An 18,529-nucleotide genomic window follows, 5' to 3' on the forward strand; every position below is an offset into this window, starting at 1 on the left:
GCTGGGCTAGCAGGGGGCTGTGGGTCAGGAGTGAGGGGCCCCGGCAGAGCCTTGGGGCTGCGCCTCTGGGGCTTGCATAACGTGTGTGTACGTGTCCCGCCTGTCCGCAGCCCGTGTCATCACCTCCCCACCCTCACCGCGGCTGGATCCCCCACCCCGAGGTTGCCCCACCACCCTTCCTGTTCCTCCTCCCCTACCCCAGCCGCGTCCCGCCCTGGGCAGGGTGGGGTGGGGCGGCCCGGGCAGGAATCCCAGGCTCCCTCCGCCAGCCCCGAATGCCTGCAACCCCCTCGGCATGGCTTCCCAGCAGCTGCAGGCCCAGACCTTGCCCCTCTCCCCCGGGGCCCAGCCGCGGAGCTGGCAGCAGGAGGTCGAAGGGGCCTGGGAGCTGGGCCGCAGGGGGGTCCCCCTGCCCAGGGACCCCGACTGGAAAGCCCTGTGCGAACGCAAGCCCTTCGAGAGGAACCTGCTGCAGAACCCCAACCCCGAAGGTAACGTCTGTCCCGCCACCAACGACCCATGCCAGCTGCCCCCCCTACCGCCCCTATCCCTCGGGCAGGGCCTTGCTCCTGGGCCGACTCAGCCCTGGCTTGGGGGGATGTGGGGGGAACAGGGGAAACCGGGCCGGGGAGGAACTGTGTGTGTGGGGGGGTGTTGATATGTACAGCAGTAAAGGCCGGGGTCCCATCGTGCCAGGCGCTGCACACCATCCATGCCCTGCAAAGCTCCCACTCTCGCCGGCCAGGCTGGGCCGTGGGTAGGGGAAGGGGGTGTGGGGTGGGGGGCACCCTGCTTAATAAACCCCGGGGCGTGCCTGGCAAGCGGAGGGTCTGCGGGGGGCTCTCGGAGGTAGGCAAAGTTGCCCTCCCAAGGAGCTCTTTTGAAAGGTTCCTCAGCCCCCCCCGCAGATCCCTCCCCTGCCCCTCCCCTCCCAGGACCCAGCAGGCTGCTGGGCTGGAGCCAAGCGTGGGTGGGCTGGAATGCGCCCGGGGGAGCCTGACTAGCTGCACCCCCCCCCACCCCGCCCATACGCTAAGCACCTGCCTCGCTCGCTCCAGTAACTTGCCCAAATGCCGGCACTTCCCCCAGGGCCGCTCCGGGACCAGGCAGCGCAGGAAGGGTTAATCAGAGGAGTCCTGTGTCAGCAGCTGCCCCTCCCCAGAGGTGGCTGCATCTCAGCACTGGGGAGGGATCTCTGTAAACAGCTGCTGTGCTCCTCCCCAGAGGTGGTTGCATCGTGTGGTGGTCCTGGGCAGCTGATGAACTGCTTGTTGCACCCTCCTCCAGAGGCAGCTGCAGCCCAGTGCTGGGTGAGGGGTCCCTGTGTCAACAGCTGCCACCTCCCACCCCAGGGGCAGCTGGTTGTCAGGGCAGAGGGAGGGATTTTGAATAAAAAGCCCCCCCACGTCCCACCCCAGAGAAAGTCGCATCTCACTTCTAGTTGAGGGTTCCCTGTGTAAACAGTCGCCTTGCCCCACCCTAGAGGCAGCCGCATCTCAGGTGATGTGGTTCCCCGTTTGGGACGTGCTGTGGGATCCCTCAGGCGGGTGTTAACATCTCTCCTCATTCGTGTGGGCCGAAGGCCGCCCCGTCTCTGGGGAGGTCTCTGCTGAACCAGTTTGGCTGCGGGGAAGGAGGCTCAGAGGCCTGTCCCGGCTTGTCTCTCCGGAGGAAAGGATTTAGCTCCGAGGCCAGTCTCAGCCTGCTGCCCGGGATTGCCCCAGGTGCCATCAGGGCAGCTGCTCTGGGACTGCGCCATTAGCTTGATGAATCAGCATCCCCCCCCGCCCCTCCCGGCCCCACATGCTTACAAATATTTCTCCCCCATGGCGTCTTCTAGAACCACCACCCCCCGGCTACTCTAAACTGAGGCACCGAGCAGGGAAGTGGCTTGGCCAAAGCCATGCAGAGAACCCAGGAGTCTGGGCTCCCAGCCCCTCCCCACTAGCCCCCGCTCTGTGATACAGCCCAGGCGTCCTGACTGCGATGCTAACCCCCCCACTGAGCCATGCTGCCTCCCTGTAAAGCAGCCAGAGGAAGGGCAGAGGGAGAGTGGGGATGGGGGTGGGGCTGCTGGGTAGGATTGTGGAGGGCTGGGGGGTGTCGTGCTTAGGCTGGAGGGGTGACACTGTTGTGTGTTTCATTTCCCCCTCCCCCCATCAGGTGTGAACATTTCGGAGCCAGCTCCCCACCTGCCACCCAACAGCCCCCGGGTGTCACTGGAGTCTTTGGGTAAGTGCAGGGAAGGGGAGCCTGGGGCGGGGCTGGTCGGCAAGGAAACAAATAGCCCCCTCCCCATCTGTCGTCCTCCTATGGGGCGCTGTGCAGCGTGGGGATTGGGCTTGGCCCTGCTGGGAGCTGCCTTGTGTGTCCCAGGAGGGGGCAGCATCAGGCAGGAAAGCCTGCCTCTGCGTACTTCACCCCTGCTTCACGGCCTCCCCCACAGGGCTAAACTGGGTGCCCTTTGATTTCCCTGGGGGCAGCTGTATCCCTGTATAAGCCGCTGCCATGACCCACCCCAGAGTCAGCTGCATTGCAGCGCTGAATGCGGGCTCCCTGTATGAACTGCTCCCATGTCCCGCCCCAGCATCAGCTGCATCCCTGTATAAATCGCTGCCGTGTCCCACCCCAGAGTCAGCTGCATTGCAGCTCTGAAGAGGGCTCTCTGTATAAACCGCGGCCCTGTCCCACCCCAGAGTCAGCTGCATTGCAGCTCTGAATGGGGGGCTCCCTGTATAAGCCGCTGGTGCTCCCTAGTGCCAGCTGCATCTCTTGTGCCCCTGGCTCCTGGTAGAAGCCGCCCCTGGCTATGCAGACCCGATTGCTGTCAGGGCGGCTTTTTTCTGCTGCTTTTAACCCTCCTTGTAACCCTTCCAAGGTAATTTCAGCGGCTGGGCCATTAGCACTGAGAAGCTGCCTCCCCAGGAGGCTGGCAAGAAGCCCTGCTCTGAGGCTCCGTGCTTCAGGTGAGCATCTGTCCTGGGCCAGCCTGGGGATCTGGCAGCTACTCGTGGCTGGGCCATAGACGTGGTTTATGGCCCTCCTGTCGCCCCCTGGGCCCGCGCAGCTCAAGCAGGAGATCCGGGCGCGTTGGGCACGTGCCTCCCTGGGCTGGATCCGAAGAGAGGGAGCTGGGCATGCGTCCGGCCAGCTAGTGCAGCCCCCCCTGGGGTGGGGGTGGGAAGACGGGGAGCGGGAGGCAGGCCTCATTCTAGAGCTGCTGGACTTTACACACCTAGCCTGCGGCACCACCCAGCCTAGGTTAGGCCAGGGTGTAGATCGCCCCCATGTGGCAACACTGGCCGACGCTTGAGGCGACAGGAGGGAACCAGGGGGCGGGTCTGAGTCCAGCAGCCTCTGTGAAGAATTATGAGTATTATTTATTAGCTGGCTTACCGTGGCACCCAGGTGTGCCAGTTATAGACCAGACCCCCACTGCGCCAGGCGCTGCACGTTGTCATTGCTATTAGGTGCATTACGGTAGCACCTCAGTGCCCCAGTCGTGGCCCAGGCCCCCACTGCGCCAGGCACTGTACATTGTCATTGCTAATAGGTGTATTACAGTAGCGCCTCAGGCCCTCCATTGTGCCTGGCGCTGTACGTTGTCATTGCTATTAGGTGTGTTATGGTAGACCCTCAGCACCTCAGTCATGGCTCAGGCCCCCATTGTGCCAGGCGCTGTACGGACACAGAACAGAAAGATGCCCCCTGCCCTGTACACCCCTCCCCTGCGGTTCCTGGCTGCCCCGCTCCTCCCTGATCCTTTCCCCTCCCCCTCCTTGCAGCTGGTGCGTGAAACAGCAGCAGGTCGACCTGCTGGCGGAGGGGCTGTGGGAAGAGCTCCTGGACTCCTACCAGCCGAACATCACTGTCATGGACTGGTACTGGCTCTCCTTTGAATGCCCCGGGGGGGCGGGTCCCAGTTGCTGCCACGGCTCCCCTCCCCCGGTCCGTGGTCCAGCTCCCCAGGGCCAGATATGAGCCCTGCCTTGGATCCCCTGGGGGCGCTGGCCAGGGCATGGGGCACCGCGGTGCAGTGCCTTGGTTGGGCCGAAGGGGGCTCAGTGTCCTTTCCCACGCCCTGCGCAGAGCCATGTCCAGGCTATGGGCAGGAAGGACAGTAGGGCAGGGGGGGTGGCACTAAGCTGAGAATCAGGACACCTGGGTTCCATTCCTGGCTCTACCTCCTGGGCGACCGCCCCGTCTCTTGTGCCTCAGTTTCCCCGCCTGTGATCATTTGGGAGTCCTGGCTCCCCATCCTCTCTGCTGTAACCGCCAGACTCTGCTTCCCTCCCAGAGCTGGGGGGAGAACCCAGGAGTCCTGACTCCCGCCCCCAACACTAACTACTGGACCCCCTCCCCGAGCCAGAACTGGGGACAGAACCCAGGAGTCCTGCCTCCCTCTCCCCCACTCTAGCCTAGGCTTCGCCTGTAAAATGAGGATCATGATCCTGCCCCCCTCTGGGAGGTGCTGTGAGCTCTGCTGATGAAACGCTGGGTCACAGCTGTGGCTTCATGTGGTTACTAGTTGCCAGAGAGAAATGGGATTTCTTGAGCTTCCCTTATGCCCCCCATCCCTGACCTTCGTTCCCCCCCACCCCTGTTATGGGGACCAACTCCCCCGACCACCCCAGATTTTGGCTGCTGTTAACTGCCCTCTGCTCTGGTGCAGGTACGAGGACAGCCGGCTGGCTCAGACCGTTTACCAGCTGCACGTCCGGCTGCTGGCCGGCGACGGGCAGACGCCCCTGCGGGAATTCCACCATGAGGGCCCCGAGCACGGGGCGTCCCGGGAGGAGAAGAACTGGTGCCATGTAAGGGAGACGCTCCCTTCCCCACCCGCGGGAAGGGGGGGCGGGGAGAGGGGCGAGACAGCTCAGGGGTAGCAGGGGGAAGGGATGACTTGAATACACAGTGTCTGGGCTAGGTCCCAGTCTCCTGGGCATGACCCCTTAGGGAAACTGAGGCACGCATCGGCATCATGCAAATATTACAGCTGCTTCCCACTTGGTCACAGGGGGCTTGGGCCTTGCCAGGGCAGTGGTGGGGGCTGAGCCCAGAGGGGGAGATGGGGACAAGGGTGGGGCTCGGTATCTCCTTGGGGCCATGGGCTCAGGTCCTAATGGTTTTGCCCTTTCGAAGGTTTCCCACGTTTTCCACGGCTACGGGCCGGGAGTGCGCTACGTCCATTTCCAGCACCGGACCTTGAACGCCGAGACGCCAGGTGGGCTCTGCCGCACGAGAGCGACGGACAGCAGCGTCTCCGTGCAGCTGCGGGACTGACGGACGGACGGGCCGGGGGCGGGCACGGTTCGGTTTCTGTTCCCCCGGAGGGCTGACGACAGCACCCAGACAAAGATCGGCGCTGGATTCACTGGGAGCTGAGAGTCCAGCCCCCTCTCTGTGCCCTGGGTGCAAAGCTGGGGCTGCGTGGGGCCCGTCAGGTCAGCCTCGCTGCTGGGATGGCTCCAAAGGAAAGGGATTAATAAAAGTTCCTGAGGGGAGCGGGGTCTAGTGGTTAGAGCAGGGGGTCTGGGAGCCAGGACTTCTGGGTTCTATGCCCAGCTCTGGGAGAGGAGTGGGGTCTAATGATTAGAACAGAGGAGGGGTGGGAGCCAGGGCTCCTGGGTTCTATGCCCAGCTCTGGGAGAGGAGTGGGGTCTGGTGGTTAGAGCTGGGGAAGGGGGCTGGGAGCCAGGAGTCCTGGGTTCTAACCCCAGCTTTAGGAGGGGAGTGGGGTCTAATGATTAGAACAGGGGAGGGGTGGGAGCCAGGGCTCCTGGGTTCTATGCCCAGCTCTGGGAGAGGAGTGGGGTCTAGTGGGTTAGAGCAGGGGTGTGGGATGGGTGTCAGGACTCCTTGGTGCTATTCCCTGTTCTGGGAGGGGAGGCATAGTGGTTAGAGTGGGGGTGGGGCAGCCTGGGAGACAGGACTCCTGGGTTCTATTCCCAGCTCTGGGAGGGGAGTGGGGTGTAGTGGTTAGCCCTCCTGGTTTGCACTTCTGATTCTGGCTCAGTGTGTGACACTGAGTCAAGGCACATCAGGTCTGTGCCCCAGTTGCCTGATGGGGTGATACTTGCAGGGGAGCTGGGAGGCTGCAGTCAAGATGGGACCTGAGCAGTGGCATTAAAGAATTTCTGGTGCTTCCTGTGAGCCTACAGCCTGTCTTCTTGGCCTCAGCCCCAGTTCCCCCTTCCCCTGTGGTACACCACAGCAAGCCTTTATTGAGTGCTACCCCCACCCCAGAGGTGGCTGCAACCTAGCGTTGAGCGAGGGTTCCCTGTATAAACAGCCGCTGCGCTCCACCCCAGAGACGGCTGCATTTGAGCAGCTGGTGAAGGATCCCTGTATAAACAGCCCCTACCCCAGGTGTCCAGTGGTTTGGGCTCCCACCTAAGACCTGGGAGACCAAAGCTCCATTTCTGATACCAGCAGAAGCCTGCCATGGCAGATAGAGCTTGTCCCAGTTCCCCAGGTGAAATAAGCTACACTCTGGACCTGGGGGGAGAGCCCTATAAACCCCATATCCATCATTTTAGATAATTGTGACATTTCATCTAAAGCATGCCTTGCGAGGTATCGCGGGAAAGGTTACGATCTGCTGAAAGCCACTGTTCTCTCTAAATCTGTACATCCCTGGTGCTTATGATGGTATGAGTGTGCGTTGGCCGGGTGTCACTAAAATATGCTGTGAGTTGGGGAATCGCCCAGATATTAAATCCCCAGAGGCACGAACAAGGGAAGTAACCAATGCCCGGGTGGGTGTCGAACAGCCATTGCCCAGCAAGGGAGTTACAATTCACTGACTCACCTGCATAAGGCCACCCCAGGGGAATTGCTCAACCTTGCCTGGAAATTCGGCAGCGCCCCCCAGACATGTCTCGACTTGTATTCTCCAAGCGCACGGATTTAGGGTATAAAACAGAACACGGGAGGGTCCCCGGCTTCACTTTTCTCCCACCCCCACCCCCCCACGCTGCAAGCAAAAAGGACGCTTGGAAGACTGAAGACTCCAACCCGGGGGGAACTGGCCCAGGTCTCAAGGGTGAAACCTGTGCGTTATGAACTGTAACATGCAACGGGGTGAGAAACCTGCTTGATCAAAACCCTGCCAAGTGCCTTACGGGTTTAGGATTGAGATTGTGCGCTGCTTTTGTTTTCGTTGGTAACTAACTCCGACTTTCCTATCACTTGTAATCGCTTAAATCAGTGGCCCTTAAACTTTTGTCCTGGTGACCCCTTTCCCATAGCAAGTCTCTGAGTGTGACCCCACCCCTTATAAATTAAAACCACTTTTTTTATATATTTAACACCGTTATAAATGCTGGAGGCAAAGTGGGGTTTGGGGTGGAGGTTGACACCTCGCAACCCCCTGAGGGGTCCCGGCCCCCAGTTTGAGAACCCCTGACTTAAATCTGTCTTTTTGTAATCAATTTACTGTTGCTCCTACCGGTGAGTTTTGACTGGAGTGCTTGGTAAATCTGCCCGGGTTTACCGTCCCTTTCCAGTGACAACGTGGTGAACCAATGAATAAACTCGCCTTGCTCAAGAAAGGGTCTTGAGCAGGGCCAGACCGTATATTCCTAACATACAGAGCTGGGAGCTGGGGGGATCTGGCTAGTGCCTTTCTCTGTGTGATCCGTGAATGGCTCTGGGATTCATGAAATCTAGCCGGGTGCGGGACTCCACACGCCGTTGGACTGAGTGGTAACAGCACCTGGTGCTTGCCACCGGTAAGGCACTGACAACCCCCAGGGTTGTGAGACAAGGGGGCCCCACGGTCCTACAGTCCCAGGTTGCACCCCGGGAATCCCGTCTCACCAGGTACAAGGGCATTTCCGCTGATATCGCTGCGTGGACACTACAGTCTTTGCCACTATAGAAATCGCACCCAGCCACCGCTCTCCTCACCGGCATTGCCAAAACTTCCCGCCGCAGACCTGGCCTGAGTCACTCTGTGCCTCAGTTTCCCTAGCTGTACAATAGCGATCTTAGCGCTGCTCTGCCTCGCTGGAGGATAAACGCATTGTGAGGGGCTTAGACCCTTGAGTACCGGCTGAGATAGCTAAACCCTGAGTGGAAAATGAGAGAGGCAGCGTGGCCTGGCTGGATTCTATCCCTGGCTCTGCCACTCACTGGCTGGGTGACCTTGGACAAGTCACCTCCCTGCTCCATGCCTCAGTTTCCCCATGTGTGAAATGGGGATCCTGCTACCGCCCTCCTTCGTGCAGCGTTTTGCGATCTGCTGCTGGAAGAGCTAGCAATTACTAGTATTGGCTCATCATTGCAGTTCTGTTTATTGCAGGGAAAGGCGTGATAAAAGCCAGGGTGTGGGGGAGAGGGTTCGAAGAAAATTGGATCTGGGGGGTAAAACCAAGCAAGGCCTGTGTGCTTGAAGATTACAGTTGCCTGGAAGTATTAAGTAGAGCATTTAACCTCTCTGGCTGCTAAATGGATGCTGAATTGGGTCACTCAGACCAGCTAAAAGCCAAAGCTCGTAGTCTATTTGTTAATATCAACTGATTGTTATTTGGTATCGCCGAGAACGCGCTAGGTGCTGGATAAAGTTCAGCTTAACACAGCCTCCCGCAAAGGGGTTTGCAAGTTAAAGGGGAATTTACCAGCCGCTCTGCACAGCTCTCTGACGCTGAGATGCTTTTCCATTAGCGTTTTCTTGCCGGGAAATCACCTAGGTTTCAGACAAACAGTACACCTGCGAGAGCTGGGCTAAAGCCCTCCCAGAAGCCTCCGCCACAGAGGGGGTTGGGGATGTTGGCACGAACCCATGGGGCTGTGATCTGGCAGCAATCGCTCAGGCGCCATGGGGCAGCTGTTCCTGGAGGCGGATATCATGGTGGCGTGCAGGCACTGAATACCAAAGCAGTCAGGGATGCCGGTTGCCCGGTGAGCGGTTTGGTGTGAGAAGTGGGATTAAGGCTTGGCCCAGCTGGAGGTTTGGTGTGAGCGGTGGGATAAAGGCTTGGCCCGGCTGGAGGCCTGGTCTCACTGCTTCATCCCTGGCCTCGCCTCAGTAGCACTTGCAGTAGTAGGCGGAGATGGAGTTGTCCCAGTCCCCGAAGAGCCCCTTCTTGATCTCCCGCAGCCGATATACCACCCCGCTCTTGAACTTGCGGGTGTAGCCTTCCTTGCCCCTCCTGGACCAGACGTTGAGCTCACACAGGGGTGCCACCACCAGGGACGAGATCTTGTCGTTCCAGCCGAGCGGTATGTAGGGAATGTCGTCGCCGGGCTGCACCTGGAGCACGTCGCCCCCGCAGCACTGGGCGTAGTAGGGGCTGTCGTCGACGTACAGCTGGGAGCAGACCTTGCTCCCGTCGGCGTTCTTCAGATCCGCCGGGGCCGGGCACTGGGCCCAAGCCGAGGCCAGGAGCAGAGGAAGGAGGAGCAGGGTGCGAGCGGTGGCCATCGTCCCGGTGCCGATGGGGGAGCCTCCGCAGCGGTTCTCGTTTATAGAGCCCCCCTTCCGAGGCTGGGGCCCTGCCGGGGCGGGGGAGCCTGAGGACGCTGGGGGCGGGTGCGATAAGGGTGGGAAAAGGGAAAGCTGGTGGCACAGCGGAGGACAGTGTGTCCTGCCAAGGGAGCTCCCCCACCGAGGCCTCACATGGGCACCTGGGGGGGGTGGCAGCTAAGGGGGTTGGGGGGCTGCTCCCCCTGGAAAGGTGGGGTCACTCACTGCGGTCCCCCAATGGGCTTGGAGGAGTTGGAAGTGTTATTGTCCTCCCCCTCATTTTATAGCTAGGGAAACTCTGGCCTGGGAGGGCACGGAGGTCATCCAGGAGTCCTGACTCCCCAAACTTCTTGTGCTGTAACCACTAGATATCACGGGCAATGGAACCCAGGAGTCCTGCCGCCACTTGCTCTCACCATTAGACCCCGCTCCCCTCCCAGAGCAGGGAAGAGAACCAAGGTGTCCTGACTCCCAGTCTGTCCCTCCAGTCAGGACGCCTGGGTTCTGCTCCTGGTTGTGCCGCACGACTGTGGGTGAGTCATTTCACGCACTCTGTGCCTCAGTTTCCCTGTTTGTAAGGCAGAGCAAAAATGAGCAACGCGATGCCCTCCCCTGCTTGGGGAGTCCCCAGAGCAGCCACCACCTGCCTTTCCTAGGATGCCAGGGCTTCATTTTCACCCTTGAGTGGGAGGGAGAGCAGTTCCCCTTCCCCCCACCCCCACCAGCTGGAATGACACCTGATAAGCTCCCCGCACCGTGACAGGTGTGTGCTTTCCCCCGGCTATCCATTCCCCTCCTCCCCGGGTCATGGCCCCGAACCAGGTGTGTGTGAGGTGGTCTGATCCTTTGCTTCTAGCCAAGCTTGTTCCCAAGGATGTGGCCTTCTCCAGGCAGCTCTGTAAACATAGAATCATAGACTATCAGTGATGGAAGGGACCTCATGAGGTCATCTAGTCCAACCTCCCCCCCCGCTCAAAGCAGGACCAATCCCCAATTTTTGCCCCAGAACCCTAAATGGCCCCCTCAAGGGTTGAACTCACAACCCTGGGTTTAGCAGGCCAATGCTCAAACCACTGAGCTATCCCTCCCCCCCGTAAGATCTGCTCCAGAGCCAAGCGGATGAAACCTGGGGCCCGATCTCTACCAGCAGGTAAGCCCCTAAGGACAGCAGGAGACACCTAGGAGGATCCCCTTGAAGTGCCTAGCTGCTTTCGGTGCCTAAATCCCTTTGTAAAACCCAGCCTAATCCTCTCTGCTAGAGACCCTGTGTTCCCTTGGGAATAGCAGGGACAGCGGAGGGAAGCATTGTTACTGATGAACTTATTTTTGAAGCCCTTCTGCATGCAAGGGAGACCATCCTGGTGATCAGGATGCTGGTCTGGCTCTCTGGTGTTTCTGGTTCGAGTCCTCGCTTTTCCAGCAGTCACTTTGAACAAGCCATTGAGGGGGGGCACACAGGGCAGCTGGTTGCTACTAGCTCTGAAAATCTACCCCCCCCCACAGTCAAATCTCTGGGGGTGTCAGTTTCCTTGGGAGAACAGCCCTGCCTTTGTCTATAGAGGCCTCGTGGGGGAGTCCCCGGGGGCGGGGGGGCTCTCAGTCCTGCAGACCCCTCACTGTTGCGGGCGAGCAGCCTCTGGAGAGGTGCTGCGGGGTGGTTACTTTCCTGGCGTGGTTTTCTTCGGGTGGGAGGAGCCTCCCAGGCTGGGGCGGGGCTTAGCCGCTCACCACCACCCGGCGCTAATTAGAAGCTTCCCAGGTGATGGGTCTTGGGTAAGAGGCCAAGAAACAGCTGGGGGGCTCCCAGTCACCCCTCCTGACTTACGCTGAGCTGTTCGGACTTGGAGAAATAAACCCATCCCTGGAGCAAAGCTACTGAAAATGCCGGGGGTGCTGTGGCTGCACTGGCCGGTGAATGTCAATCCCACTGGTTTCCAGAGCCGGGGGGCCCCACCGGCCAGGCCCTGAGCAGGTTGGCGCGTTGTTGAGAGGCCAAGGCTCCCGGCGGCCTGGAGCCGCTTGGGAGTGTCCCGCTCCTCGAGAGCGCGGTAGCAAAATCAGGATGGCGGTTTCTTTACAACGATGCGCCCGGCCCTCGGTGGTCCGTTTCCACGGGTAGTTTTGTTGTCTTCAACCCTGCTGCCTTCTGGGGGGGCTCTGCCTCGGGGCTCTGCCTCTGGGCTGTCATTAGATCTCCCTGGGTTCAGAAGGGATGAAAAGGAAAGTGAGAGCGAATCGGTGTCGGGCCTGACCTCGGAGCGGGGGGATTCCCCAGCTGAGGGGAGAGAACCTGGTACAAGAGTCTGGGCCCTGTGCTTCTCTGGACGGATCCCAGCAGCAGAGCAAGAGCGGGAAATGATTAACGAACCCGCTGCCCTCGTAGGAGTGGACTCGGTGTTCGCTCCTGGTGGCGCGCTGTCCCCTTCCCGTGGTGCTGTAGCCTTCGCTAAATTGCCGGGGCCTTGTGCTGTTAAATTCATGGGTTCGATCCCTGTGGCTGGGCCTTGTTCCAGAACGGCAAGACCCAGAGGTGGTGGGTTTGATCCCTGCTGGTCCTTGTACCACTGTGTCTTATTCAAAGCTGCCCCGTGTCTTTTCCTTCTGCAGCTGCTTTGGGGATGGCGTTAGAAAGCCCCAAGAATGATGCAAATGGAACTGCTCTCCCAGCCTGGCCCAAGCCCTAGGGCGATGCAGATGACAAGAAATACGTGGTCTTTTTTTTTTTTAACCAGCCCTTTTATTAACACTGACATAAGGCACAACACAGCAATAGGAAAAGGCTCGAGGACCAAGCGAAATGTCTCCCATCATCACTCAAAATGGCACAGTGCAGAGAGCTCAGATTCTCTCCCCCCTTCTGAAATCACAGGCTCCCTGCCACTCACATAATAAATAATTATTAAAATACCCCCTCCATTAGCGGTACAGGGCACATGACATATGTCTGAGCAGTTCTCAATCCCCCCAGCAGAGGGCGGCATTGCACACACACACACACAAGTCGGCTCATTGCACCATGTCGGATGGAAGGTCTCTCTTAACAGATGATCTAAGTCATAGATGACGAACCGTGAATAAATAAATATCTAATCAAACTCCAGTTTCAACAATTACCCTGCTAATTCCAGGGACTGAAAATAAATTACATAAATAAGACACACAATTCTGTAACAGTGCTGCAGCCAGGGACGGCAGATTGAACCTCAAAACACGAATGCAGAATTTCTTCTGCAGGAGTGAAATTCACCCCCTGGGTAGCCGTGCGCGCCTTCTACACAGGATTGAATTTCGCTCACTAGTGAGCAGAAACCAGCTGTGTTCACTCACCAGTGAGCAGAAACCAGCACCGTCTAAATGAAAACATTGAGAAATACTGGAAATGTCAGAATCACGAGTTTTGAAAATCCAACAGTTTGAAAATCCAACAACTCTGTCCACCTGCTTCAGAGTGAGTTTGCAAATCCGGGATAAAAAGCCACGGAACTGGCCGTGCTTTGACCAGCGCTGATCGCGAGTCCCTTTCGAAAACGTTAGGCCGTAATTTCTTAAAGGAGAGGAAATTAGCCAAGGGAACGGCTAGTAAATCTCCGAGGAGGCCGGCAGGATCTGCTAACCCACAGATGCAATCTGAGGGGTTGACATTGACCTGAGAAGGCGAGCCAGGAGAAAGCTACATTGTGTGACTGTTTTCCAGCCAGTCATCAGCCAGGATCTTCTCCTGGTACGTAATAAATACAATACTTAAAAATATAGACGGTCCCATCCAGACTTTCTGTCTCTCTTCCCCCACCTCCTCCCCATTCAGTTGTGTAGATGTCTGGTCTAGCGGCAGCAGGGCAGGTTGACAGCAGCAGGGTTTCAATGGCAGGACTCGTTGAACTTGTAGGCAACATTCTTCAGATCTTCATTCAGTAGATGGAAGAGGTTGAAGATCAGACCTCCCTCCAGGCATATGGCAGACTCCTGGGACCAGAGAAATAGCAAGTGGGCATTACAGCTTGTCACAGCCGCGGATTCAGAGCCTGGCACGGAGCGCTGGGGCTGCGTGGCGGCGGCAGAAGATAGAACTCGGGTCACTTGGGCTAAAGGAGAATCGCCGCTACCCGTCAGCACTAGAAGGGATAGGACACAGGGTTGTAGTGTTGTTGACTCGAGCCAGCAGAGGGCAGTGGTGTGTGCGGGTACAGACATGTGCACATGTACAGATGTGCACAGAGTTCACTACTATCCCAGCGGTGTCTTTCCTTCTCAGCGGCTCAGGATGCCCCTCCCCCATCTCATCTCAACTGGCCCCGATGCCCCAGGGTGCAACTGACCAGGGATTTATCCACAGTGGCCTTAGGGTAGCACCTAAGAGCCTCAGTCATGGAGCAGGACCCCATTATGTCAGGTGCTGTACGTTCTTATTGCTACTAGGTGCATTACGGTAGCTGCCACGGACCAGGCCCCCATGGCGCTAGGTGCTGTTCATGTGTATAGCTACTAGGTGTATTACGGTAGCACCTAGGCACTTTGGCCATGGAGCAGGACCCTCCTGTGCCAGGCACTATATATTTGTATTGCTATTAGGTGGATTATGGTAGCATCCATGTGCTCTGGCCACGGTGCAGGACCCCCCCAGATGCCCGGCGCTAGGCGCTGTACAAACCCAGACCCATAGGGCAAAGGCCCGGGGTGCCGCCCCCACATTCTCACCTCACTTTTTCCGGCAAGGGATTTCCGTAGCCATTTGGCGAGGATGGGCAGCGGCCCGGCAGCATCGTGATCCAGGCCCTTCAACTGGATCTGAAAGTCGGGGCAGAACGAGTTACAAACGGCCCCCCCGCTCTGGTGTGCCGAGGGCGGCCAGCAGCTGTTCTCGGCCTGCCGCTCGTTGCATGGCACCAGCCTTCTCCCACCCAGAGACTCCCCAGGCTCCGGCTGGGCTTCTGCGCCTCCGGAAAAGCCAAACTGCCTGCTTCCAATTCCCTCCCGGTTGGCTTGCGGCACGTTGGATTTCACTGGAAAAGAAGCATGTGTGTGTGCGTACAGGTGCCCAGCGGCCAGAGCTACTTCCCCAGCTTGGGCGCAAGAGGGTCTGGGTGTGCAGAAGGTTGTGGGGTCAAAGCTGGGTGACAGTCCAGCTTGGAGGTTATTACACGGACAACGCGGAGACATGTTGGGATATGTTTTAGCTACACCCATGTGATATAAAGCCACCACCACTTGCATGAGTATACTAGAAGGGAGCGGTAGTTGTGAGTTTCCTACTCTGTGTGTCTGTGTAAATATAATCCATATACTCATAGCACTGGAAAAAGCTGCCTTCAGCTCACCTTAAAGGGATCAAAAGAAATATGTTTTCACGTGACATGCAATTGGCCTGTGGAACTCATTGCCACAGGAAGTTGGCAAGCTCAGTGTAACGGGGTGGCCTGCCCCTTTAAGAGCCTGGGGCCTGCCAACCTGGTCTATGATAAGCCCCAGCTGGGAAGGGCAGGTGTTTTCTATAGAGGGCTGGAAAAGCTCATGGGGGAGGGGAAACTTAGGCAGCAGCTAGCATGAGGACAGACTGGGGAAGGTGGTGCTGTGCCTGGCAGGAATTTAGCAAGCTTTAGGAAGGGGTGTTTCTAAGGAGCACAAGAATTGCCGGTGTTATAAGAGCTAATGCTAATTTTAAGATTTTTGGCAGGGAAACTGGGGTTCCTGCTTCCAGGTTTAAACTCATCCCTGGGTATGAGTGATGAGGATGCTGGCTGCTGTCAGTGAGGGGATACCGGGTTAGACCGTCCTCAGCTCTGATCCATCCTGGAGACTCGTATGTTCGTTACAAACCGGATTCTGTGCTCCATGACGCACTGCTGTGGGCCAGGCGTAGCACCGGGGAGTCACTTTGCTGTGACTGGGAGTGGAAGCTAGCCCCGAGTTCAGGAATCCACAAAACCCCCCGCTGAAAGGCAGCAGCCTCTGAGGTGGGGAACGGGTCAAACATTTGGGACAGGAAATCCAAAGCTTGCTATATCCCATCCCACTGCAGAGGGACGTGGGGACAGAGAGGGCAGCCAGGCTGGGACAGCCTTGTTTAAAATCTCTGAACCAACGTGGCAGGGCTGCATCTCAGTGCCATGCGAGGGATCCCTGTATATACAGCTTCTGTGTCCCACCCCAGAGGTGGCTGCATGTCAGTGCCAGGCAAGAGATCCCTGTATAAACAGCTGCCATGTCCCACCCCAGAGGTGGCTGCATCCCTGTGGTGGTCGTCAGTGCTGGTACTCACACAGCTCCTCAGGTCCTCCTCGATGCTCGCCAGGATCTCCAGGGGCCCGGACGCACTCCTGACCAGCTCGGGCTCGCTGAGGTTCTGAATGACCCTGATGGTCAGATCTACTTTCTTCTCCAGCACCACCAAGTTTTGACATGCCTGGGGGGCACAGCAGAAGGATGTCTGAGTGAGACTGGAGTGGAGCAGCAGGGGACCCTCAGGGCTGGGGTCAGAGGGCAGGTCTGGGGGATTGGCCAGGCATGGGGATGGGGGGAAGAGGAAGAGAGTGGAATGGGGGGGCAGAGGGATGGAGGGCGTGGGGAAGAGGGAAGGGTGGGAGGAAGGGAGGGGGAAGGGTGGGATGGGGCAGAGAGGGGGAGAGGGCACGTGTCTCCGCCGTGGGGTCTCTCACCGGCAGCTGGTCCAGCTTGTGGCTGAAAATCTTGTCGGAGCAGTTCATGACAGCGCCCTGGATCGTCTTTCCCTGTGGGGTAAGGCAACGTGGGTGGTTAGTCGTTCCTTGGGCCATGCAGAGAAACTTCCTCCATTCGGGCATCAGAGCAACGCAGGGTCGCACTTTACCTTAGAGTGACTTCATTCTCGGCAGCCACCCATGAGATGCAGCCGTCTCTGGGGTGGGGCGTGGGACTGGGATCCCTCACCCGGTGCTGAGATCCAGCCGCCTCTGGGCTGGGATGTGGGGATGTTAATGCAGGGATCTGTCACCCGGCGCTGAGATGCAGCCACCTCTGGGGCAGAACATGGCAGTGGCTGGCACCACCGTTTAGGACAGGAAGTGGCAATCACTTCCTTCTGTATATCACTGAAACTGCCAGGGACAGCATGAAATTTACAATTTGGCTCCAGTTCTGGAGTTACCCCCATCCCTTGTGCTAACTCTTCAGATCACGAGGGATTGGGACAGCGGTTTCATGTCTCCCCCGAGAGTTGCCTCTACTTACGTATTTATCCCTGAAGTCCTTGAAGGCTTGGATATGTTGGGGAAGAAGGGATCTGTATTGGGAAAGTTGGCAATTCTTTGCCGGAGCCCCTTCGGCGAAAGTTTCCACCAATACCAGCAGGAGAGCTGAGACTAGCAGGGTCCGGCTCATAGTGACTGCGCCTGAAAAAACAAAAAAAATCTCCTAAGTATGGTCTTTTCACCGCACAATATTAGGGCAGAGAGAAATTTTTCAGCCAAAACTTTTTGGGGTGGGGGGATCTGGTGACCCCAGAATGTTTTTGCCAATTTGTGTCAGTTTGGTTGAATTGATTTGGTCAAAAAAAATCAAAAGTTTTGAGGGTTGATTTTGGGTTTGGGCTGACTTTTGTTTTTCAAATATCCTCCCATTTTATTTCAAGAACAATCCAAAATGGTCAGAATGGAAGTGAAGCCTTTGTTTGACTCCAAATTCGTTCATTTTTTTTTTTTAGACTTTTCAATAGGCTCCAAATTTGGAAAAATTTCCTTTTTGGTTTGACCTGAAATTATTTTCTTTCTTATTTAAAATTTTTTCCCCCCAACAAACCGAACCCCCCCGCCATTGTTCACACAAGGGAGCCCCGCTGTAATCATGCTTGGACCATCAACAGCAAACTTTGGACCAGAACCTCCAGTCCAGATTGCTTCCACTTGAACTAGCTGCCATCCTTATGTGTCTGACCTTTCCTATAGTATCTGAGCAGCACCCGCACTGATCCTCACGACACAGAAGCGAGGGAGGGAAGTGCTGTTATCCCCTTTTATAGATGGGGAAACTGAGGCACAGAGTGGCAGCGTGACTCCTCCAGGGTCACACTGGAAGGGGGTGGCAGAGCAGGGAATTGCACTCCAGCCGCATGCCTTAGCCAGTGTCACACCCTTCTTCTGTATGCTAATCTGGGTCTGGGGACCCGGGCTTCTGAACTTGGGGTTTTGAAGCCCATGCTGGAGCGTCCACACTGCATTGTAAACCTGGGCTTTCGGTTGCTCGATCCAGTCTGGCAGCGTGCTAACACATCCACACTGCATTACAGGGACCTTCTGAGCTGGGGCTGCAGTCTGAGCTGCAAAAGGCTTTGACCCACCCTCCTGTCCAAGGGCCTGGAGCCTGCGTGTTTGCTGACCCGAGTCAGACTGGTTTGTGTGTGGACGGGAGGCGGGCATGGGCTCAAACACGAGTCAGAGCTTGAGCTTCGCGGGCAGTGTGGACGTGCCCTGAAGGAGTGACATCATTAGCTGTGGGGGTAGCGATAAGTCCTTGTCCTCTAGCAGAACTAGTCACTAGAACAGGCAAGCGGTTCTCCTCCAGGGTCAAACTCGCTCCGGGCGGAGCAGGAGAGCCAGAGCCATTCAGCAAGAGCTGCTGGCCAGATTTTTCCACTGGCTCTGCACCTTCAACTGGGGCTAGCTTTTCTGACGAGCTCAGCCCCAGATCCTCCACCCTAAACCCAAGGGCCTCAGCACCTGGTCTGAGACTCAAGTGGCACCTAGGCCTGGGAGCGGAGTGGGGCTGAACTGCGGTGGGGGATGGGGTGTACCTACCCCACACTGGGCCGGAGGGGGTTAACCCCACGCTGTGGGCCAAGGAAGCCACATACCCCCTTGCCCTGCTGGGCATGCTCCCACGGGGACCAGCGGATAAGAGGGAACAGCCCAGTTCGAGCATGGCAGCTAATGAACGCAGACGTGTATCCTGGGTTGGACTCTTAACAGACCCCTCCAGCCGGCCGCCGAGGCCGAGGGACCCCCACGTTGGAAGAAAGGGTAGGAAGCAACCCGGGGAGGGGGATGACCAAGACTGAGCAGCGAGGCGTCTGTTCCCTAGGGCCCTGGGTCG

General features: G+C 57.7%; 2 protein-coding genes across 2 annotated transcripts; one reads left to right on the forward strand and one right to left on the reverse strand.

The window, feature by feature from the left end:
* Positions 1–295: 295 nt before the first annotated feature.
* NCCRP1 (NCCRP1, F-box associated domain containing) lies at positions 296–5,283 on the forward strand. The gene is made up of 6 exons (XM_077840138.1): positions 296–491; positions 2,164–2,232; positions 2,879–2,966; positions 3,786–3,881; positions 4,673–4,814; positions 5,143–5,283. Exons 1-6 carry the CDS (start codon positions 296–298, stop codon positions 5,281–5,283), a joined length of 732 nt encoding a protein of 243 aa, XP_077696264.1.
* A 3,745-nt stretch (positions 5,284–9,028) lies between these two features.
* Positions 9,029–9,427, reverse strand: SYCN (syncollin). Its single transcript, XM_077840070.1, has one exon. It carries the CDS (start codon positions 9,425–9,427, stop codon positions 9,029–9,031), a length of 399 nt encoding a protein of 132 aa, XP_077696196.1.
* Positions 9,428–18,529: the final 9,102 nt, after the last annotated feature.

Source organism: Eretmochelys imbricata, chromosome 23 (assembly GCF_965152235.1).
Source record: "Eretmochelys imbricata isolate rEreImb1 chromosome 23, rEreImb1.hap1, whole genome shotgun sequence".
In the NCBI taxonomy this organism is placed as follows: domain Eukaryota; kingdom Metazoa; phylum Chordata; order Testudines; family Cheloniidae; genus Eretmochelys; species Eretmochelys imbricata.